Source organism: Equus przewalskii, chromosome 4, assembly GCF_037783145.1.
Source record: "Equus przewalskii isolate Varuska chromosome 4, EquPr2, whole genome shotgun sequence".
Lineage (NCBI taxonomy): Eukaryota > Metazoa > Chordata > Mammalia > Perissodactyla > Equidae > Equus > Equus przewalskii.
The window spans coordinates 89219914-89245081 of record NC_091834.1 but is presented as its reverse complement, the minus strand read 5'-3'; the positions used below and the strand labels follow the sequence as shown (position 1 = coordinate 89245081).

At 39.4% G+C, this 25168-nt stretch overlaps 1 protein-coding gene across 7 annotated transcripts in view; it reads left to right on the top strand.

Moving 5' to 3' along the window:
- Nucleotides 1–21787, top strand: part of CNOT4 (CCR4-NOT transcription complex subunit 4) — a 139623-nt gene extending 117836 nt beyond the window's left edge. For 4 of the 7 annotated variants that reach the window (XM_008534969.2, XM_070617810.1, XM_070617812.1 and 1 more), the window contains 2 exons: nucleotides 19504–19716; nucleotides 20405–21787. In XM_008534969.2, coding sequence (XP_008533191.2) covers nucleotides 19504–19716; nucleotides 20405–20706 — 515 coding nt within the window. In that variant the 3' untranslated portion in view covers nucleotides 20707–21787. The remainder of the gene's footprint in view (nucleotides 1–19503; nucleotides 19717–20404) is intronic. The other 3 variants (XM_070617815.1, XM_070617813.1, XM_070617814.1) reach the window with 1 other exon arrangement.
- Nucleotides 21788–25168: the final 3381 nt, after the last annotated feature.

The window sequence follows — 25168 nt, the reverse complement described above, 5'->3', positions numbered from 1 at the left end:
TGTGCAAAAGCTTTGAAAACTAGAATGAAGAGTTTAGTCCTTTTTTTTTTTTTTTTTAAGATTGGCACCTGCGCTCACATCTGTTGCCAGTCTTTTGTTTTCTTCTCCCCAAAGCCCCCTGGTACATAGTTGTATATTCTAGTTGTGAGTGCCTCTAGTTATGCTATGTGGGACGCCGCCTCAACATGATCTGATGAGCGGTGCCATGTCCACGCCCAGAATCCAAACCAGTGAAACCCTGGGCCGCTGAAGTGGAGTGCGCCAACTTAACCACTTAGCCATGGGGCCGGCCCCACGAGTTTAGTCTTGATGTGAATGTGGTCAATGGTAGGGAACTATAGGTTCTTGGGTAAAGATATAACTTCATTGTAGCATTTTATGAAGAATCGTTTAGTAATATGTTTGCTTGAAATTAGGACCAGTCAGAAAGCATTTCCAGTATGTTATTGCTGACCAGTGCAAATAAAACAGCCTGGACTAGAACAGTAATAGTAGGAATGGAGAAGAAATGATGAATTAGAAGTCAGAAAGGATGAGATCTAGGAAAGGCCTTTGGGTTTGGCTAGATCTCTGGTGACCTTTAAAAATGTAACTCTTAAAAAAAGGTACATATGGAAGCCAGATTCCTAGAATTCATGAGGAAATGTCAAGGATGTGGATGCAGCAGTCCTTGACTACTTACTTAAGACATTTGGCATCAAAGGGGAAGAGAAAAACCAGATGCTAACTAGATGGGTGGTAGATCTTGGAAGGCATTGCTTTAAGATAAGGGAGATACACAAATATTTAAAAGCAGAACCTGTAGAGGCAATTGAGAGGAAGACTTAGACAGTGCTGAAGAGAAGATAGGTGAATAGAGTAGGATAATGGATTTCTGTAGGAGCTGGGAGTAGAGTAGCTTCTGAGATGAGCTTCGGTTATGGGTTTAGCGTTAAAGATGTGGGAAATACCTTCCTGTGTTATTTATAAGAACAATCAGAACATCAAGGAGAGAGAATGTGAGATTAGAGAAAATGAGAGTGGATGAAGTGGCTCATATCAGTATTTACTGAATGCATATTGTGTGAGAATGGAGGTGAAAGAGTGGAATTGGGAGCCTGTTTAAAAAAGAGATTGATTAAATCTGTGAGAATAAGCCTAGAAGTACATCAGAAAGAAATTAAAGAATTGCCAAATAAAGATAAGGATTACATTTAAATGTTTTAGTGTTCAAATATATATGACTTTGTGTGTTCCTCTGGTTCAGTACAAAGCATCAGGAGGGGACAAAGCAAATCTTGAGAATTTCTTCAGAAGGTGAAGAAGAAAAGGACACAAAGCTATTCAAGAAGACAACCTAATTTTGTGCCCAAAGAAGAGTCCACTGAGGCAGGAAATGAACCGGTGGTGTGAATGTGTTGAAGGGAGTTCAGTGATTTTAGATTTTGATGAGGACAAAGAACAGGCATAGTGCTGTAAGGGAATGACAGATTAGAATACTGTGGTCAGTGTGATGACCACTCAGTGTTGAATGATGAGTGCGAACCAGAGAAAGGATGATAGAAAGATGTCTAATATTGGGGCTGCAGGTTGGAAAGAAGGCTAGCTTTCTAACCCCTATGGTCCCTTCTCTACCCACTTTGCCTCCAGTCCTTTATTGAGAGCAGGAGTCAGACTGTATCAGAGAGAATTGTAGAAAGCATGGTATTGCCTGGGAAATCCTGGGTCAGGTTTCCGTAAGTTGAGGATGATCCAAAGGAAAACGTCCCACAATGGAATAAACATTCCTTCCTCAAAGCACAGTAGGATGACGTGGAAGCAGAGTGAAGGGGAAGGCCTAGGAAAAGCCAGAGATGAGATTGGAGAGGAGTCAGTAAGCCCAGAGAGTGTGAGGGATTGGTAGACATGTTGCTTATGCTGGGAAGGATTTAGACAGGGAGCCGGTGTGGCATATGGTGAGTCTGGCAGTTGAGGAGCCCATATTATAGGTATGAGCTAGTTTCTCCCAAGCTCACACACGAACTGAAAAGAATAAGCGGTCCACCTGCATAGGGAAGGTATCCCTTCTTACTTAGTCAGACTAGGCCATTCTGCTTTATTTATATAACAAAGTGGAAATAAAAGCAGTAGATTGGTGAAGAGTAGAGAGAACTTAAGAATTTTATCACAGTAGGTTATGAAAATATCATGACAGTTTTCCCCAAAAGAGAATGTGCTGTGTGAATAGATACAAACCTACAAGTTATTGAACCAATCTACTCTGGTTCTTGTATTTTGTATGTTTAGAAGTGACCTTTAGGAAAAATTGCTGAAGAGGTAGTGCAATAGGGATGGAGATAGAGACCTAGATATATAGCATATTATAGCAAATATGCGTAGTTTGGAAGCACTAAATTTCCTGACGCTGAAGTATTTTTAGCCTCCCTGGACTTATTCCATATATGTCAGCTGAGATATCAACTGTGACATTTAAAAATGATAATGCTTCAAAATACAAGTATTTGCTCAAGAATACTGTGTTTGTGAGACCATGCTGCTGGATCGAGAAGCCACTGCTCCTTGGATCTCCTCACTGCTCTGTGATTTGCTGTTATGAGTAGTATTCTCAGCAACCTTAAATTGCTGGGCATACCGGCTTACAGCTTCTTTAATTAGAAGCTTTTTAAAGAATCCCTCTTGAGAAGTAAGATTTAATAAGGAGAATCGGCTCTCTTCCATGGTGTTTTATAGTGTCTACCCTGGGTTTGAGTTAGATAAAAATCTAGTTTACACCTGTTAGGTACCTAGAACTGAAGGCAAGCCTAAATAATCTAAGCTACTTGAGAATTAGACTGAAGTATCTAGAAGTTCCATGAAACAGCTGGAAATTGTTGTCCTTGACAGCCGATCTGTTTTCTCCAGATTCCTTCAGACCACCCTTCCAAAGGCAGCTATTGACTTGACTTTGTTCTTAGCCCACTTCACGTGTTATGGTTATTCTTAAGGTTCCTAGAAGTTCCAGTCTGACCCTGGACATACTGTGCTTAGAACAGTTTTGTCGTTCCTGCTACTGTTTGGTTCTCAGACCCACTATTCTGCTCTGTTACAAAGCAACACCCCAAAAGCGTTTTTCCCCTCTCCCTGTAATTTATAAAGTGTTTAAAGCACCCAGTACCTTTTTCAAAAAAGTTCAGGGTGAAATTCACATAACATACAATTAAGTACTATAAAGTGAACAATTCAGTGGCCCAGTACTGTTCTTTAATTCCCTCATTGTTAACATAGAAGAATAAATAACCCACTCCAGCTCATGAAGATTTTGGCCTGTTCCTTCTTGGAGCTGTGTGCTAATAGCTGCATCTAGACTCACTGTTCTACCCAGTAAAACCAAAAAGCAAATGTTAGATCTTAAAATATTCCATGCTTCTTCACAGCAGAATGATTTAAGCTTGTAGGTCAAGCAGCTTTTATACCCCATCCTCCAAAAAAGGCGTGGGGGAAAGGAATTGTAGGCAAGAGACCCTTAGGATACTTGCTTTCCTAAGTAGGTGCAATTGTTTGAAACAATCGTTGGAATAGTTTTGAAGTGGCAATAATAGTCTCTCTGTCTTCATGACATTTTATTGGCGTTATGTAAGAAAACGTTTGCTCAGCAAAGGTAAACTATAAGCCAGTCTCTCTGTGGGTGTGAAGTTGAATGTGCGCGCGCGCATGTGTGTTAATTTATATATAGTAATTTTCATTTAAATTCTACACTTAATGTAGCAGAGGAAAAAGTCTCAAGCCATCTTTCTGTGACTTTTCATCTATTTATTTCTGCTGTGTTGATTAATTCATGTGTTTAGGATACATGCTGTGTTTATATTCCATCTTTCTCTAAATATTGTTTTTGAAGAAATAAAGACCCTATTTAAATACAGCGAGGTTACAATACTGGTGCCCACCTCCCCCCGGTCATGTTTTATCTGAACAAATATTTGCATGGCTTTTTCTCATCAAGTTTCATTCCCACTGCTAAGCATGGATATGCATCCCATGTCACACTCTGGGAAAACTTAAGGATAGGATAATAAAAAAAACATTTTGTATTAGCATCATGAAATTTCAGAGCTATGAAATGTATAACATTGTCTTTAACAATCCTCCTTTTAAAGACTAAATAATGATAAACCAGGCTCAGAAAGATTGCAATTTGCCCATGATCACATTCTAACAACAATTTAAAGTTCTGTTAGCCCTCATCATCTGAATTTGCTTTCACACATGTAACTCAAGGAGAAAAAAACTTCAAGATTCAGAATATTTCTCTTTTCTAAACTTTGTTGTGTCTTTTGATTATTTTTTATTATTTTAACTTTGTTGACAGTTTGATTATTATAGTAGTTCTTGCAAGTTGGGTTTTCAGCTGTGAGTATCAGTACAAATAGTGAATTGAAGGCTTTCAAAGTGTCCATCTACTGGCAGCTGCCATCACAGATCCTGTAAATTGTCAAATCAGCCTTTGTTAAATGTGACCCAATGATCTTGGAGTAACTTTAGGAGGAGGAAAAATGTCACTGCAGGTACTCCTAATATAGACTTAAAATAATTACCAATGTCAGAACTAAGATAAAGAGTAAAACAGAGGTGGAAATAAATTTTTCCAGGATTTTTCTACAGTGCCAGAGAGCATCTTAAGGACCAACATGCATGACCACTAGACTGGTGACATCTCTTATACTACAGAATGAAAAAAAAAAATCATATAGTAATGGCACCAGCATATACTACACCCTCACTAAAGATCTGATCTCAGATTCATCTGTGAAGACCTGCTATACGCTACACCATGTAAAAAATAGCACATCTACTGATTTTTTATTCAAAGAGGTTGTTCTTTTCAGCATAATGAAACAGAGGGAAAGCTCCACAAGGATTTAAAGATGATAATACCATCACCATCTCCGAGAAGAAATACAGGAAAACTGACTGCAATCAAGTTTTGTAGCCTAGCGCTGTTTCCTAATATGGTGAGATCTTATCCCAAGGACTATGCTCGCATCTACAACTCTGTTATCAGTCTTACATACTGAAATGATATGTCTACGGAGCAGACTGTAGTGATCTGGAACATTACTGAGATGTTTTTAAACGTTGTCATTTTATATGTTAGCATTTGCAAGGAGACTGGTACCTGAAGCTGTTTATTTTTTCCTTTATTACACCTATAAACTGGGAATCCGGCTAATGATAAAGGAGGCCCTGGGTTATGCCTTCACCATCCAAGTAGGAAGATTTCTTATGGCCTTAAACTGAGTGTTGGGGTACATAACTCTTGTTCCACTGGTGTGTTCTCTATTGAAAATACAACTTTTTGGGACCAGCCCCATGGCGCAGTTAAGTTCCCACATTCCACTTTGGCGTCCTATGGTTTGCTGGTTCGCATCCTGGGTGCAGACGTGGTACTGCTTGGCACGCCATGCTGTGGCAGGCATTTCACATATAAAGTAGAGGAAGATGGGCATGGATGTTCGCTCAGGGCCAGTCTTCCTCAGCAAAAAAGAGGAGGATTGACAGCAGATGTTAGCTCAGGGCTAATCTTCCTCAAAAAAAAATTTATATATATATAACTTTTTATTTATGGTTATGGATTACTGATATATATGCCCTATCCTCTCCCCCCCTATTTAGGGTAAGAGATGCTACCAGGTATGTTGCTTTTTATTTCTAAACTGTTAACTTTCTCTAATTAACCTAACCATAGTCTCCCTCAGTCCCAGATAGGTGTAACATTTCTTGAGTTTTAGTGTAGTCACTGCTACTGGGTGTAAATTCTGAGACTTCACCTGTATTTTATATGGTAGGCGGTTGAAATGAAGCCTCCAAATAAGTAGACACAGCCCTGCAACCTTTGTTTTATAATACACTTATCAGGTTTTAATTCTTGCCCATCATGAGTCTTACTCTGATAGATTGTGCTTTCCTCTGTATCTAGTTTCTTTTTCTTTCTTTGGACAGAGATGAAATTATTTCTTTTTCCGTGTAGCTTACCACAATTAGAGGGGGGAATGTTTCGACTAGACTTTGATGTGCACTACGTGTATGATTTCACTATGAGATCCCTGACAGGCCTGGATTTTCCTTTTTCAAAGGAAAAAGCGCTCTCTCTGTCAGGCTGCTGAGTATTTACTCAGAGTCTCTATGATCACTTACTTCCCCAGTGACCACTCTGCTACCTTTCAGCTTATATCCTAACTGGCTCTTGATTTTAAGTGATCATATTCTTTCTTTTTCTCTTCTCTCTCTCATAAATCAAAACACAACGTTTAAACAGAAAGCATAGTCTGGGCTTTGGAGTAGATCAAGTAACAACCATTGCACTGTCAAATGTCAAATTGATAAAGATTTTTAACATTTTAAGACTGGCATCATTCACTTTTCCCAACTTCTTGGTTATTCTAGCTCTTTTAAAAATCATTTAATATTTCTAGACAATATGACTAAAATTCAGTATTTTATAAATATATGTGATTTTTAGTAGAATTAATTTTTTTCACTAAAATCTTAGTTCTAGTTCAGTATAAAGCTCCAGGATGTAATGAGATAATTGTTTTTTCTAATTTATATTTGAGAATGTATTCATCTGATCTTCCTTTCCTCTTTCCCTCCTGCCTTTCTTTTTTCTCAGTAAGACTCAACACTGATTAAGAATTGGTTCTGGCAATCTTTTCCAATTTCAACCCTAATCAATCATAGCTAAGGATGAACACTTAAATATATATTTTAAATGATTTTTAAACTAAGGTCCCTTAGTGCACTGGTAGTAAGCATGTAAGTGTCATCAGGATCTTTTGAAATGCTATCCTGCATAGGGTATTATCTTTTGTAGGTCTGGAAAGGGTGCATTCTTATTAGGACTAATTCTTTTTAAATGGAGGCATCATTTGAAAATTGAAAGCAAAAAGTTTTTTATTTTCCCTAGAATGTGAATAAATGGTAGGGAGCAAGAAAAAGCAAAATAGGCTTATGTTTTAAAATCATATATTTCACGTAGCTAAAATAGTTAAAATTCAAAATATACATGCTTGGGGCTGACCTGGTGGCTCAGCGGTTAGGTGCGCATGTTCTGCTTCGGTGGCCCGGGGTTCGCTGGTTCGGATCCCGGCTGCGGACACGGCACCGCTTGATAAGCCATGCTGTGGTAGGCGTCCCGCATATAAAATAGAGGAAGATGGGCATGGACGTTAGTTCAGGGCCAGCCTTCCTCAGCAAAAAGAGGAGGATTGGCGGCAGATGTTACCTCAGGGCTAATCTTAATCAAGGAAAAAAAAATATATATATATGCTTATTTTTAAAATGAAATATTTCTTTATAAAACAATCTCAAAATAATCTTTAACAGATATCTCTTGGTTTGGGTAAAGAGTACAATGAGAAAGAACTCTTAAAGCTGTATGCTTGGTTTGTTGGGTTGGAACTGTTTGTCACCACGACTATATCCATATCTGTTTCATTTAGTTTTAGTATAAAATAATGCAGAAGTTACTTCATTTACTGAAACAATTTTTTTCTGAAAGTAAGAAATAAAGGAAATTATTGTTTTAATGCCTAAAAAGATGCTTTCTAAAAATGAATCTCATAGCTAGGTTATGAAGAATCAATTAAGTAATCAATTAAAATAATGTTCCAAAGCATAGGTAATTTTAGTCATCGTCTTTGCAAGCTTTTTGTGACTTTGATTTAAACCTTAAGATTAGGAGCCATCTTTAGAAAAAGATGAGACTAACTGGTCTTCACTGTTGAAACAAAAGTGGGCTGTGTAATATAATGGAATTAAAAAAATGGGTTTAGGGCCAGCCCTGGTGGCCTCCTGGTTAAGTTCAGCGTGCTCCACTTCAGCAGCCCAGGTTCAATTCCCAGGCCTGGACCTATACTGCTGTGTTAGTGGCCATGCTGTGCTGGTGGCCCACATACTAAAAAATAGGGGAAGACTAGCATGGATGTTAGCTCAGGGCGAATCTTCCTCAGCAAGAAATGAAAATGGGTTTAGTATTTGTAATAACTTTTAGAAAATTTGGAAATCTTTTAATTTGGAAAATTATGAACATTAGAAATCTTGGGAATTTCAGTGGATACATAACCATATGGGGATTTGCTGCATAGGCAGCAAAATGCTTTGGTCTGAACACAAGCCTGAAGAGGAATTTATACCCCAATAAAAATGTTTTATTGGAATTAAACAATCAAAAGCTATTTCTGACTTTGTTCAGAGTGGGCAGCCTCTGGTGATCCACTAAAGAAATAGAAGAACGAGCAGAACAGCATGACTTTTAGGAGGCTGCTGCATAATGTTAATAGCATCAAGCTCCAGAGAAAATGATACAAAGTAGATACTTAATAATTGTTTCTTGAATGAAAACTAATAGTTGAGAGAGCGATGTTAGTGTCTGATTCCTTCTGGAGGCCTGCAAAGCCTGCATCTGCTTTGTGTTACATCTGAATCTTTGGAAGCATTTAATCAGATTCATTTGCACATGAATTACAACTTACCTCTTGGTTGTCCTGTGGCATTCACTGTTAAGATTCCCTTCACCACTCCATGAGCGGTCTTTTTCTTCTGTCGTCTTTACCTCTGAACTCTGGAAACCTCAGCTCTCGACTTTTCCTTATTTTCCCAAGACTACTACCCCCCCAACACACACTTTTCATCTAATAACCCTTTTCTTACCTCCAGTTTCTCACTTGTGATACTCACAAATCTGTGTATATATGTAAACATTGGTATATCTTCCCCTAACACAGAGACACATAAAACATCATTCAGAAATTTTCTATGAAATACCTTTTTTCCCCTAACTCTCTGAGGGTAACGATGAGCTGTTTTGGGAGGTTAATGTTTTCTTAAGTAGGGAGCTCTCTTTAGGGCAATTTGTAGTTGTTAAAGCATTTTTTCCTCTTGGTTAAGCCAAAATTTTTTTCCCACTTATTCTTCATGTCAAGCATGTGAAGGCAGTTACCACTTGTTTGGTAACCTCTAGATCCTTAGTTCTTTCAGCCATACTACACTTAACATGATTTCTAGTTCCTCTGTAGTCCAGTTCTCCTCAACACATATTTAGACTTGACAATGAATGCCTTTCTTAAAATATGAGGCTCACACTTTACTATAATAATCCAGATGTGATCAGATAATCTACTTTTTCATTAACTCTATTCTTATTACTAATATTTGTATATTCCTTACAGTTAACCAGAGCCCTTTTATAGAAATATCCTGTGCAGTAGGTAGTATCCCCATTTTGTAAATGAGGAAACTGAGGCTCAGAGTAGTTATTATTTATGATTTTCTCAGTGTCATAATTGCTGATGTAGACATTGCAGATCTATTTATGTGGTCTTAATGTTACCTTCTTAGAGGTTCCATTACCCAGTTGTCACATCAGGTTTGATTTAAGCCTGTTAAGTAAAACCATTAGAGCTTTTTTCATCCACCTGACTGTTTAGTTCGATCTCTTCCATCCTGTGCTTTCCTAACGCATTTTCAAAAATCTGAATGTATATCTGTTAAATTTGATGTATTTATATTGGTGTAGAGTATATCCTCTTTGTATATCACCATCTTACAAGTTTGTCTTATGAAAGAACTGTGATTATAAAGTGATAGATAAACATTATTAGTAACATTATTAATGTCATTTGTGTGAGGAATTTAAATTTAAGAATAGTTGTCGTATGAATTATTGATACTCTCATCTCTAGAATTTGCTCTCCATTTACATATTTAAATTAAATTTGTGAGTCTTGTTACTATAATAAAAAGCATAGAGTCAAAGTTAAGCCAGGCAGGGGGCCAGCCCTGCGGCCATGGTTAAGTTAGTGCACTCTGCTTCGGTGGCCCAGGGTTTCGCTGGTGCGGATCCTGGGTGCGGACGTGGCACAGCTCGTCAGGCCGCACTCAGGCAGTGTCCCACATGCCACAACTAGAAGGACTCACAACTAAAATATACAACTGTGTACTGGGGGCATTTGGGTGGAAAAAAGCAGGAAAAAAAAAAAAGGAAGATTGGCAACAGTCTTTAAAAAAGACTGGCTCAGGTGCCAGTCTTTAAAAAAAAAAAGTTAAGCCAGGCAGTATCTGAGAAACTTTTAGGCCGACATACAGTATCTTGAGTTCTGTGAAAACTCATCTAAACACTGCTGTTATCCATGCTGTACTTTACCATCTTATTCCAAAAGGTTGCCATCAGAGAACTTGACCAGAAACTGCTGAATTCAGGATATATTATACTTATGACATCCTAGAAAGTCTATCCAAAGAATAAATTACTTTTATGTGATTGATTCTATGGAAATGCCTTTTGACTCTCATTGGTCACTCTACTCCATTTGTTTTATGGGATTGATGTGTCAGTGGCATGGGAATGGAGCTAAGTGCAAAGTCTTTGGATTTGGGCCGGCAACAGAAGAGGGAAGGAAATGGACCGTAGAATATAGAAAGAGGACGTTTCCAATGGAAAACAGGTGTCAGTAGAAGCTGCCTACAGGACTACTTGTTCCGCTTCAAAATTAAACTTCCTGTGTATTTCAACTGGAAAGGAGCTGAGGTTCTAAGCCAAAATGCTACATGTAATTTCCCATGAAAAATGCCCCCAGACACAAGCAATAGGGCAGTGCTTTTAAACCTGTCATATTCATTTCTAGAGAAATTGTCCGGCTCCTAATCTGTGTGAGAATTTTCCCAAGAACTAATTATAAGTATGTAGCTTCTAGAGTGTGCCATTTCCTCCTTTGCTGGCACTTCTCTTAACAGTGGTTTTGGGATCACATCTGTGAGGATTAATACCTGCTATAGAATTCATTTTGCACCTTGAGAATTCATTTTGCACCTAGAGATTTTAAACTCATTTAAATTGGATAGAGCTTCCTTTACTGTCTTTGCATCTCTATGGACGTCGTCTTCTCCACATCTCCGTTCTCTTCTCCACATTGCTTAATCTGTGCTTTCTGGCTTGAGGATCATGCTGTTTTAAAAAGAAAATGGAAGGAAGCGTAATGACTACGGAACTACATAGCTCGCTCTCCTCTCGGGGCTTAACATTATGACATCAGGCTGAGCGGTGGCTTTTCCTAATTTTCTCCTATTCCAAACTTAGCTTTTTCTGGCCTCCAGCATTTTTCACAAGCCTCGGATCGTTATGAATTCTGATTCAAATCCTCAAGGATCATGATACTCTTACACACAGGTGGGTTGTGTACCTCCATCCATCTTTTCTAAATTTCTTTTTAAATCTAATCCAATGAAATGCTCTCCATGCAACAACTGGTTTCTTTAGATTTCTTCCCAGTTTCTTTTCCTTATTAGAATTATTTATTGTTGCATAGTCAAAATGTGATATTTTGGCATTTTTGGTGACCTGTGAATCACTACCCTATATAACCGTGGGACTACCCTGACCCATCCTTCTTTTGACCTTTTTTGGAAAGCTGTTTTCTCAAAAAACCTAGAAGCAACTGTTCAGGGCTGTTCATTTAGGAAACATTAAATATCTCTTGAAGTTCAGGTTCAGGAACTGTTCACTGTATGCAAAGAGGATTAAATCAAGGGCCCTTTTCTGGAGGAACTCGCAGTCTAGTAGAAAAAACTAACAAGTGAACAGGTGATTGCAGTACACCGTGGTAGTTTCAAAAATCGCCAGGATGCCAGCCCTCTAAGCACTCAAGTCTAGTTATTCTCGGTCCTTGCTTCTGTAATCCTAAAATTATGTTGCATACTCTTAGGGCTTCTATTATGTTCTCAATAGCCCACCAGTTCTTTTTTGGTCAGAAGTCCACAATAAAAGTTTCCCTCCTTGTTTCCAGCTTGGGAAAGAGAGATGGTCAGGAAGTGAATTTTATCAGGTTTATTTTCTTCTAGCAGATTTAGACCTCAGAGATCTTAGGGTGGCGGACACCCTCCATGTCTCTGCAGTTTATATTTTGTTTTGGTGAAATCCTGTTCCGGTCATCTCTGTATTCTCTCCCGGGTGGTAAGCTCCCTTGATCGTCCTTGGATCTCCTCACAGCCCTTTGTTCACAGTCAGGGCTCAGTTTTATGCTTTCCTTCCAATTTCAGATTTTATGGATTTCTTATATTGGATTTTTGTCCTCCCATGTCATTTAGCTCGGTTGCTTGTATTTTCTGGTCCAGGTTCCAGCTAATCCAGTCTATAATGCTTCTAAGAATGTATTTATCTTTTGCATTAAATTTTAAGTTTACTTTTTCCTCATTCTTTACATAGCTTTATGTGTAGACATCTTTCCATTGAATATTTTTCCCTGTTGTTGTTCTTTTTTTAATAGATTGTTTCCTTAGATCCTTCGTAAAGCAAACATCTAGAGATTTTCCTAGTTCTCATTAGATGATGAGATTCTCTCCTAAAACAGACTTGTAGATCTTTCTAGGAAGATTCTAGAAGAGAAAGGCACACATTGTACGAAACACATCTACTTATATTTTGAAGTGTTCCTACCGTATTTTATGGTTAGCTGCTCTCTGTTCTGTATGGAATGCCCTTTCCCTCTTCCACGTCAACTTCTCTTCCTCTGAGCTTCACTAGTCACCATTTATTCTGCACGCGGAATGAAAGAATTGTTCATTTTCTTCTTTATGCCCCACAGGGCTTTGTTCATACCAGAACAGCGTTTACTATCACATAGTGTAGTTATTTAAACTTGTCTGTGTCCCCCTTCTCTTGGCCCATGACTCCTGCCAGGACAAGGACTGGTTGGTGGTGTGCTTGGTGGTGGGAACAAATGCTTTGGAGCCAGGCTGGGTTTGATTAGTGACTTCAGCACTTTTTCACTGTCTAACCTTGGGCAAATTCTTTAACATGCCAGAGCCTGCTTAGTCTCCTCATGTGTAAAATGAAGCGACTACTTGGCTCTTTGGATTGTTGGTACTAAAGTAATCAAGTAGGTGAAGTGCATAGTGAGTGGATGAGTAGTGTCTAGAGTAGAAAAATGGATGGACTATGAGCTAGTAGACTTGTTTACCATCCTGTGCAAGTCTGTAAGAAGTCTACTAGAGTAGCTTTTTAAAAAAGCATTCCTTATTTAAGTAAATTAATTTGGTGCATTGTATTTTAGAAATTATATTTGCGTGTATTTTGGCATTTCAAGCACTATTGAAAACATAGCATCTTAGTGACTCCTTTCCCTTGGTTTACATGCAGAGAAGCCTTTTAGAGCCCAGAGCTTATTGATTCCTGCTTTCAGAAAGATTTGCATCTCTTTGGAGAGAAAGATTTGATTCATAGCATGATACAGATATGAATTAAACAGAGTTTTTTTGGGAAAGTGATTTTCCAGCTTCTCTCAAGTTGAATCTTTGATTGAGCAGGTGTGTTGAAGCACGTCAAGTTTCTAAGACACTGAGCTACGTGCTGAAGAATGTAGGAAATAGCCCTTTCAGGCCTTTCAGTAGAGTTGTGAGAGAGAAAGTGTGAGTACACGAAAGGTAAACAGTAACTCCAGTGGATGGCACAGCACAAGTTTGCTGCCAAATGAATGTGTTTCAGACCACAAGTGCCGTCATCTAGAATGATCTGAGTGGAAGAGAAAAGACAGACTTTTAGAAGATTTAGTAAAAATTAATTGAAGAGATCAGGAAGGCATTCCAGACAAAGAGAAAGGCAGGAAAGAAGAGGCCAGAAAGATCCTCACAGCCTCTCTTCCTGTTCGTGTTGTTTCTGCTACTTTCTACTAGTGGCAGTAAACTTTGTGTTTTGTTCTTACTTCGTTGAAGGTCTTCTGTTCTCAGAACTCTTTGATTTGAGTTCTTAGAATTTTTCTCTTAGTTTCATCTCTACTTTCAGATCGATTATACCCTTTAGTTTTTGTCTTTGCCCCAGCAAGTCTGCCCTGCAGTACTGATCTATCTTGCTTTACAAGGAGCATAATCCTAGAAATTTGAGTGTTAGTTCTTTTTGTTTAAACAGAATAACATTTTTTCATAAATTAATTTGATAAATCTGTTTGAAAGAATTCATTCGTAAAGTATTTTCCCTTCAAATTTTGGTTAATAAATTGAGATGATTTTGGTAGCTGTACTACAGTACAGCATGGCTATATCATGAAGGCCTCTTTCAAAATCCAATAAGAGAAATTTTGTGTGCTCTTTAAAGTTTGGTTTAACATTGTAAGACAAGCATAATCCATTTATATTTGAGCTGCTTAGAGATATGTGGTTGAAGTTTGAGAAAGTTTAGCTTTCTTAAAATCATGCAGTGGTGGAGATGGACTCCATCCCCAAGCTGATAGGAAATGGTATAAATCAGGGCAAGGTGACGGTGTGTGAGAGGGGTGTAGTGGCTGAGACAGGCTGTACGCCATGTCCTTCTAAAAATGCGTGAAGGTTTGAGGCTCTTAACTGGCAAGGGGTAACCATAATGGGAACTAGATTTCTGATGTACAACTACTTGTACTGACAGAGATTTGTTGCACTAAGTAACCTAAACACTGGAGGGAGCCTCTGACTTTGAAATGTAAAGGACAGCAGTGAAGAAAAGGAAAATGAAAGCTCTTTAGAAAACAAGTTCAAGTTGCAGGTTGAGGCTTTGGGGAGTAGCCATTAGATAAGGCTTAAAAACTGAAGAGTAGAATAAACTCTTTTAGGAATATTTTGTGACTGGGACTTTCAGTGACTGCTACGCAGTTGGGGGTGTGTTTGACCGCTAACAGAGAAATCTAACTTGAAATAAGAGGGCTCTGGCCCTCGGGCTGCAGTGGAGAATGGAGTAGCCTAAGGATCGGGGCTGAATATATGTGGGCCAGCTGTCCCCGCCCAAACGTGACAGTAGAGAATGGTGGATTGTGCATTTAGTTGCATCTAGCTAGTTTAATTAATAAGGCCTATGTGTTTATTATTTAATGAAAAGACCGTGAGGAGGGGGAACCCAAAAGAAGGTAGAGGCAAGAATTCCAAGAAGAGACAGAAAACCCTGACCTGGTGGTACAAATTGTATTAGAGGAAAAAAATACTTGGAATAACTGTTTGTTTTAGAATTCCTCTTAAATGTGTTTTTTCTTACCACGTTATCATTATAAGAAGATCTTCTGTCTTCACTCTTCACAGCAAATCTTGTTTGTGAAAGGCAGTCTTACTTGGTACCCTAATGTGTGAAACATGATGGGGGGATGTGTGTCCTAGTGCCCTGGCCCCTCAGCTTCCTCCCCAGTAGCTCCTGAGATGGTTTTGCAGTCTGTGAAACCAACCTGAAAATCATTCTTTCAGGTGAAGATTTTATGTAAACCAGAAAAACCCAATGGCTCGCACCAGTGACAACTTACCCTAAGGAGGAAGTTTTCCTACATTTTGCTTATCTGTATTTTTGCATTTCATAATAATTATCATATTCCAGTTAATCTGAGGAACGGAAAGCAAAGAAGCCCACTTTGGCGGCTATAATACTGTGTGCTCTTCTCTAAGCCCTTCATCTTTTCCTGTTTTATGATTTTCTATAAAAGGTCTGATATCAGAACACAGCTTAATTTTATCTCGGAATATAGTAGTCGCTTGTAAAACATGTCTCTCTTTATACTCCCTAGTAAGTAGTTGGACTAGTCTAGTGTTATGTAGAAATACCAAAGACAGTTTCAACCTGTCATGGGTTTTTCAGGCTCAGGGAGTCTGTGTAGTAACCAAACAACTCATGAATGAATGACTGCTACTCCTCTTCACCCACCAACACGTTCCCACACCTGTGCCTAACTTACCTGTTTACTAAATTTTTATAGTGTTTATTAATTATTACAACCTTGTGACATTTGTTCTGTTGCTTTTTCAGATTGTAGTTGTTGGACTTTTCACGTATTTGCTTTGTCTCACCATCTACACTATAAGGTCCTTGAGAACAGGAGTCATGGTTTAAGTGCTTTGTTCTCCTTGCACACTGTAGGCACTCAGTGAATAGTTGCCTTGACTTTTATCTTGACAGTGTTAACACATGCATTTTATACTAATTTTTGTTGTTACTGAAAATTAGGTTTGTCAACTTGCTCAGTGTGTGATGATCAACTTGTTATGGACTGAGTATTAGGCTACCAGGAAGCTGGTAGAATTGTAACCGTCATTTCTTCCTTAATAAAAGGCTTTCTGAGCCAGGTAAACTGAACGTATACTGATACTTCTTACACATGGAATGTGGGAGTGTGGTGTGTGGCATCTTGACAGTACTTTAAATCCTGTCTCTGAGTTCTACACTGAAAAATAAAACTACTACGAACAACTTGACCTGCTCTTCTGCCCTCAAATTATTTAGAACTGAAATAGTGTTGTGTTGTACAATATTTGTATAAATTAAAATTAGTTTTTTTAACATCATGAAACATTTAAACATATTAGCAGTCCTTTAAAAATATGCAGTGCTTCCCTAACATTATACTACTACTAATTAAATGCCTGAAAAACAAAATTAATATCATATCTTGTCTTTGCAGTATTTTGGTTTTGCGAAGGCTTATTAGTTAGATTGACACACATTGCCTCTGCGAGAGTGCTGGGTGTTATCCCTGCGTTCCTAGGAGGAGACTGTTGTGCACAGAGCCAGTTTCTGGCAAGTGAGAAATCCTCTGCCTGGGCTTTTCGGAAAGTTTACTCTCTGTTCAGTATTGAGTACGAGAGACAAAGGTTGTTCTTAGGCATTTATCAAGTAGTAAATGGCCTTCAAATTGTTTTCCCTTCTCTTATTTTAGTTTATCCTTACGAGAGAGAAAGGCAGATGTTATTGCCACGTAAGAAGTAGGGTCCTGGGATATTAAGAGACTTATCTATATGCCTACAGTTATGTTAATTACCAGTGTGGAGCTGCCTTATACAGCAAGTCCGCCATTTTCAGCCCAGTGTTTTCTCCATTAGATCTTCTGACTTGTACATGTTGAATTGTCCTCCAGTGTGAAGTCATATATAAATAAAAGGAAATCAAGTTGCATCAAGTTGAGTCCAGTGGTCAAAGACCTGGTACTATTTTAAAGGGAAATATGTACTGCAGTGGGCTTATTTAGAGCCCTAGAACAAAGGAATTATCTTCATTTGTGTCAGTGGTTCTCAACCAGGGACGATTTTGCTCCCACAGGAATCTTTTGGCAATGTCTGGAGACATTTTTGATTGTCAAAACTAGAGGGGTGTGTGTGTGCGTATGTGTACGTGCGTGTGTGCGTGCATGTACACTACTGGCATTTAGTGCGTAGAGGCCAGAGATGCTGCTAAATATCCCACAATGTGTAGAACAGCCCCCCTCACAAAGAATTAACTGTGTACTCTGAATTGTCAATAGTACTGAGGTCAATAAACCCTGCTATGTGCATTGCAAGGAATGGAATTACCAGGAGCCCTCACAGCCAAAAGAAATTTGGTCAGAGGTAGTCAGGGGGATAGGTAAAGGAGGTGATTTCAAGTATGGCTGGACTGAGGGAGCTATTTTAATGGGGTTAGATTTAGCTGATTTCCTTTCTGTCACCCTTTCTTTGTGCCAACAAAGAAATGTTCAAGAGCATTAATCTTCCTCAGAGTTTCCCATGTAGTCGTACATCAGTCTTTTATATCAGGGGGATTTTATTTTCCTCCTAGGAAGTTACATCTGTTTAGAGTTCAATTTCTGATTAATTGAAACCCTCGGGTCTGATAGTTTGACTGCTTTAAGGGTTAGAATGTGCCGCAGCCACCAAACTTCCCTGTACTTGCAGGTCCTCTAGGACTTTGTTAGTGTCGTCTTGTTAATGCCTCATGCAGTTGGAGCCGGGGGAAATTGATGCTTGTGTTGTTGATTAGAATTTTCCCCCACTGGCTGCAAAGTCCAGTTTGTTCTTTCAGCAAAATATTTCTTTATCCTGCTAATCAGGGCTGATGGACATTCTGTAATACTGTTGTGTTTCTTTTTCGCCTCCTTTTAATCATGGGGCTCATAGGCCCCTGAGATTCCCCTTAAATATTTGACCCATTAAAAAGTCAATTAATAGCCTATACAAAGTAGATGGAGAGAGAGCTTAATGTTATTAAAAAAAAGAACAACTTAGGTAGGGTCTGGGTTCAAGTCCTCACTATGTAAGTTCTGTGACCTTGGGCACGTTATTCTGGAGCCTTTATCTGTTAGATGCGGGTTATTTCCCCTGCTCTGCCTACCTTGATCCAACATGAGGATCAAGTGAAACAGTTATTGACTATGAGAGTACCTTGTAAGTTGTACAACACAATACAGATGTAAAGTAGATGCAAATAGAAGGCTGAGCTTCAGGAACCTGCATTCATTGTGAAATGGAAGTAGGTGTGAAGAATTGGTTTTTCTTTCTAGTGATTTGTCTGTATGGTGTAAATTGCCTTTTCTTCATCTTAGTAGATTCAGGGATGACTTTTGTTGGGTTTGGTTGTAGTTTTTTATCTTTTCATAAATAAGGTCAGTAGGGTTAAATGCTTCACTTGCTGAAACATATAATTTGGCATAGATCAGTGATTGGTGCAAAGCAAAATTATAAAAAAAAAATTTTGAATTCATCAAGCGTAGCCTGTGCTTGATAGAATATCCTTCACCATCACCATTTTCATCATCTTTAATGGTGATTGCTAATCAATTCCGTAGAACTAGAAATAATTTTCTGTGTTGTTCTCAAAAACCCCAGTTGGTAGTTTGACCTACATTCCTGTTTTAAACAATTATTCTGAGTAGTAGTTACAGTTACCCTTTCCTCCTCAACCAATTAGTTATACTATGTGGATTCTGGATAGTAGTAGATCAAGTTAGTTTAGTCACAATTTATAAAAAGCCTTTTTACGTTGATAATTCTTACCATATTTGACGCCATTCATAAATATAACCAGGGAACGGCAGGACGCCAGGACTCGTGTTTTCAATGATTGGTGGCGCTGTTGGAGTAGAGGAGGCAGCCTGCTCTGGAAATTACTCCATCTGAAAGGTGGCTTAGCCCCTACCTCCTTGGGCTTTGTGACTAGTGGAAAAACACTCTTTTCAAATTCAAAAGCCTATTCATCCCTGCCTTTCTCCTCTGAAATGTATTAAGTTTTATAGCAGGAAGAACATAATTACTTTTCTTTTTCTATTGGCTTATGTTTATTCTTCATAAGATGACCTTTCTTCCATTTGACGGGCTCGAAAACCAGCTCCTTTGTTGGACTTTGCAGGCTTGCTTTGGTTTCAGAGCGTAAAGCGGCTCAGCAGGCTGAAGGCCTCACTACCTGAAACTCCACAGTGTAGCTGGAACTAAATTGTGCTCTGGAGCGCTGAGTCTTTAAACTGGAGTAGCGATTTTCAAACACAAAATGGTGAAGAGGTTATTGTAAGGACAAGAAGCTCCCTCTCCTGATCCTTGAGCAAATTTGTCCTCACTTCTTTCAGGGGCTCTGAGCTCAGGAGCAAAATCCTAACCAAGTTTATCTTGCCAGGACAAGCCATTTTACATGCTCAATAAAGAAAGAGTAATTCTTCTCCCGCTTAACCACTAAAGGACAACATATGTTTCTAACGTCAGCTTTTTATTTTTTTTTTATCTTTCATTTTTTGTTGGTAAATCTCCCAGACAACAGCAGTTCTGTAGAGAGTTTAAATGTGAAGGAATGGCAGGACGGGCTAAGGGCACTTCTACCCAACATTAACATCAACTTTGGTGGACTGCCCAATTCCTCCTCCCCCTCCAACGCCAACCACAGTGCACCAACGTCCAACACTGCCACCACCGACAGCCTGAGTTGGGACGGCCCTGGCAGCTGGACAGACCCAGCCATCATCACAGGTAACTTTCTCCCTCCTTCAGCTCCGCTGACTGCTGTCAGTTTGGGTCTTAGCACAGATTAAATGAAAAACAGAGGTCTCTTCAACATTAGCTTCTTTTCACAAAGCCACAAGTGTGGGGTGGCTTGTTTCGTTCTCTGGGATCCTGCAGTCTCAGTTAACTTGTTGGCCTAGTCGTGTCATAAGCCATTTGGTGCCTAGGTTGCTTCTTTTGGTGTAAGTAGGTGCTAATGTCTGGCAGCCTGTGTGTATTTTCTAGGTCTCAAAGTACAAAAGGATCTGAATTATCCTCTTAAAGGAACATACTCCACTTTTTAAATAAAGCTCTCTATTATAAGGCTATCTTGTTTGTGAATCCCTGTTAGAGAAGGAGCAGCACAATCGGGAAATGACGTCATGCAATTCTGGGGACTCATTTTTGCAGCTCTGCCTCTGTGGCAGTGGAGGATGATGTCTGTGTAGTGGAAGAAGAGGCATGGGTTTATGTGATAAATTGTGGTCATAGTGGGTAGAGGGTAAAAGAAACATAAGATTAAAAGGTCTTATTTGGAAGTAGTTTAAAGTTGTCTTGTCTTCTGTTTTTGTTTTTGGATAAACTAATCATCTTAAAATTCTTTTTGTTTGACGAATTTTATAGTCTTTATTCACAAACTCACCATTTTCCTTCTTGTTTTCTCTTCTCTCCTTAGGTATTCCAGCATCTTCAGGAAACAGTTTAGACTCTCTTCAAGATGACAATCCTCCGCACTGGCTAAAATCCCTTCAGGCCCTCACAGAGATGGACGGCCCCAGTGCTGCTCCATCCCAAACCCACCACAGCGCCCCCTTCAGCACACAGATCCCTCTGCACAGAGCCGGTTGGAATCCCTACCCTCCTCCTTCAAATCCTTCCAGCTTCCACTCCCCACCCCCAGGCTTTCAGACAGCCTTCAGACCCCCCAGCAAAACCCCCACAGATTTGCTACAGAGTTCAACACTGGACCGCCATTAGGGAAGGAGGAGGAACCATTAGAAAACGCAGGATTTGTCCCACCCTGTTTTCTCCCTCTCAGCCCACCCACAGCTCCTTTCTCATCTCTTATGTTCTGAAGAATCCACTTCCTGGTCAATTTTTTTTTCTCCCTAACCCAGATGCAATGCGATCGCAGGGTCATTACCATCTGTTTTTATTGTAAAAGTTTCTGTTGATCCAGCATTTGAGTGACACTGTTGAATGTTTCTTCAAAATGCCTTTTTAAGGAGGAAAAAAAAATCAAAGGGCAGTCTCGATACTTAGAAAATTACTGTTTGTCTGTTGCGCATAATAATGACATAATCTGCTTAGCAGAAAATGACGATTAATCTATAGGAAAGGTCAAGTAAATGCATTATCCACTGCAGAAGTTTGAAAACCAGGTTAATTGACATGAGATTGCTAAGCAAGTGCATGGGGGAAAGCAGTGGTCCTGGCATACATCTTGTATTCAGCTTCTCACTATTGTAGGGAAAACGCTTTTAATTTAATTTTTAATTCTTTTGGCAAGTTGATGCAGAGGATTTGATTGTGTCATTAAGCAAAAGAATTTATTGGATGTTGGTGGAAAGACAAATTGATCTGTAATAGTAACTGGCCTAGTGCTAAAGAGGTTATCAGGACGGGAGAAGTGATTTTTATAAAGGAGAAAAAAGTTTTGGCTTTAGATTTAAAGTAAATTCAAATGTTTTAAAGAAAAAAAGTATTCACAGATTTAATTCCTACTCATAATATAAAAGCTGAAATGTAAGTGATTTCTTCAGTCATTCTCTGTCAGAATCTTTTTTTCTTTGACCCTAAAGTCACCTGACGAGGGTGCTCTGAGATAGCACTGCTCTGGGGCCATCTGATCATCATGAGGAGCAAGTCTCTGACCTCCTTGCCTGCAGCTTTTACTTAACCCTGTAGTTTCTGGACGTTTGTGCAGTATTGAGAAGACAGGAGAAAAGAAAACAGAAACCTGGTTATAACCTGATGCTAAAACTAAAAACAAGGAAATGTACCTCTTTCTTCAGAATTAAAACTAAAATCTTAAATAAAACAGAAAACTTGATGATGACCCTTGGGTTGTTCTTGTCTTTGTTTCCCTGTTTTATTGCATGTGAGTTTGAAACACTTTGTGGTAGCAGTCATCAGATGTTTCCATTGATTTTACATCTTCAACCATTGGGGGGAGGGCTTAGAAGAAGAAAGTAGAAAAAAGTCCACTTTCTTGTCCGTCACTGCCATCTTTGAAGACCAGCCCAGCTTGTCCTCCCGCGTTCCTCTTCCAGTGGCTTTCAGTAGAAGACACCTTCTCGTGCTGTGTAGTATGCAGGCCAGACCTTCCTCGCTGAGAAGCCTCACATGCCAGGAAGGAGCAGACGGGCTGTCCTGTGCTGAGATGTTGGTTGTCTTGGGGAGACCTGGTGGGAGCAGCAGCCAGCGTGCCACACAAGGAGCAGCACCTCGTGCGCGTGCCGTGATGGGAAAGAGACTGGAAAACACTGGTGTAGACAACCCACAGATAAATCTTTATGACCGACCGTTCTAGGGGTACCTAATGATGGAGAGATGGTCACTCCACTCACCAGAAGAGGGGAGAGGGCAGAAATGAGATGTTGCCTGCCAGATTCCTAGGAATCTGAATGGTTTGGATTGCATTCAGAAGTCCAAAGCTGGAGCTGGCGTATTTTCAGCCTCATTTGTTAAGGGAATCTTGGTAGGATGAATTAGGTAGATCTTCTAAATCTTACATCCTGTGCTTAAATTGATTTTCTCCTTCTTACCTTTACTTTAATGTACTTCAATTTGGTACCAAAAGAAACACAATAGCAGCAACTTCAACACAGTGTTTGAAAAATATAAACAGGATAGGCTTGAATGTCACTATAGATGTTGCGGGTGAATAGTAAATTGTTTTTTAAAAAATTAACCAAAGTCTAACTGTGGTAGAGAGGAGAGGACTAGTACCTGCAGGCTCTCTTTGACCTGTGACCTTTGCTTCTGTCTCCTGAATCTTCACAGTGCTGCAGAGTGATGGGCCGACACACAGGTGATGTTCAGGCGGCAGTGAATTGTACTCAAGGCTTCTGGGTGGGCAGGCGGTTTGTTTATTCCTGAGATATGAGTATATCAATAAAACTGTCGCTTTTTCTGTAAAAGGAGGGAAATTCTTCCTTGCGAGGCTGTGCTGTGATTGTATGTTTAATGAATCATACATACAGAGACTTTATAAAATGTGTAATATCATTTAAAGAAGAATAAAGCAATAAAAACCTGTGTGCCACCACCGAGGTTAAAAATAGAATCCGCAGTATCCTAAAAGACCCCTCTCTGCTCCCTCTGATTATACTTCCTTTTCTTTTCTCACCATCCGTAAATAACAATTATCTTGATTTCTGTGTTAATCTTTCTTTTCTATAGAGTTTTGCCACTTATGTATGTATTCCTGAATAATAATACATTGTTAATTTTAGAAAGTTGAGTAGTAAACTAAACCTAGCTGTGTAAGGAAAAGGGCAATATCGTCACAATTAGATCGAGTGTTTTAGGAGAAGATAAGCTAAACAGAGTTTCTGGGTCATAGTTTGACTTAGCTTCTCTGATAATTTATAAGATCCAATTTTGGGGAAGACACTGGGTGAGCTCATGGGTAAATCCTGGAAACCAGGGTTCAGCACAGTCAGGGCGTCTGACTGGGCTGTCGTGTGGGCCAGGTCCTGGATGTGTGGTAGACACAGATTGGAAAGAGTGGGCTGCTTTCTGTTTTCAGTGTCTACACTCACCATGGCTCATCTCCAGTCCTCTGGAGTGGATCGAGGCACAACCTGTGGGAGTAGGTGGTTTAAAGTAAGCATCAGCTGATCAATTCACCAGGGCGTGGAGGGGAGAACAGATTTTTCATTAGGTTTGGTCAAAATCAGATAAGTACAGAAAAAAATCTGGACCAAACTGAGTCAGGCAGTCTGTTAGAAAGATAGCAGTGGGAAGCTTGGTCCTGACAGCCCTCGATATGTCTGTCTCTCGGGTCACAGTACTCCGATCTGGTGCACAGCTGTCATTCCTGCCATTTCCCTTCACCTCCCTCCTTCCTTGGGTCTTGTTTTCTCTATATTTTGATATGACATAGGCTAGCCTTTTTTAGAATATTTTAAATCTCTAATTTTGTTAGAGTGACATCCTCCAGTAAGAAAGGTGTGTGGGAGATAAATATCTCAGTAATTTGCCTCTCTGAAATTATTCTGTCTCAGTTGGCATTTCAGTGGGTACAGGATTTAAGTTGTAGATATTTTTTTCCTTCAGAATTTTGAAGACATTACTCTATTGTCTTGTTGCTTCCAGTATTGCTGTTAAAATACCCGAAGCCATCTGATCCTTTATAAGTAACCCTTTTTCCTCCCCCTCTGGAAGCTTGTAGAAGTTGTGTCTTTTGTGTTCTGAAATTTAACCATCATGTTCCCTGGCGTGGCTCCATGTTAATCTATTGTGGACACAGTGGACACGTAATAAACTTTTAAAATCGGGCAACTTGTGTCCTTCAGTTCTGGGAAATTTTCTTGGCTTATTTCATTAGTGAATTTCTGGCGCTTATTTTCTCTGTTACCCCATTTTCAATATCAGACCATCTGGACTTCTCTTCTGCTTTTCTTTTTTCCAATTTTCCATCTCTGTCTTTTGCTCTTCTTTCTGGGAAGTTTAATCTCAACTTTATAATTTTATTCTTGTGTTGTTTCTGTTTCTCCAAGTTGTTTTTATTTGTTTGTTTGCTTTTCTCTCTCTCTTCCATAGTAGAGACTTCTCAGATCCCTGGTTATCTTTGGTCATCTGCTCAGGAATAAGACTAAAAAGCTGATGGGAAGCTTTGAAAACATGACTATGGCTTGCTAACTTTGAGCTTCACTGTTGGAAGGTCTGGATGGGCTTTCATTTGAGGAACTCCTATTGTCAATATCTTTAGGCCTTTTCTCTTGGGCTGGTCAGATTCCACAGAGGAGAGTCTTACAATGACTGGCCTAGAGGGGAAGGGTCTGACTGCCAAGCTGTATTAGTGGTCCCTGTGTTCACTATGCATGTATTTACTTAATCCCTCTGTTTTGAGCTCTTTCCTCTCTCGAGATTGTCTCCAAATTTCTGCCCATTTAGGAGAATTGTGGTTGTAGTATGGTGTGGAGTTTGGGAATGAATCTAGGGAACTAACTTCTTAAAACACCTTTCTCGGTTATCTTTCTAAGATCGCCCCACCCCCCACATGCTTTATCCCTGGTTCTAGGGGGGTACCTGGCACTGCACTCTTGAGGATTCTGTGGTATAAACTGGGTTGAGTCTTAGCTTTCCTCACCATTAGCTTGAGGTTGGCCTCTCTCAGTTCAGCCAAATAAGTTCCCTCAACCATCTGCTTTCTAGGTCACCACATTTTGCTCTGTTTCCTCTCACGTGCCCCCTGCTTTTTTCTTTACTC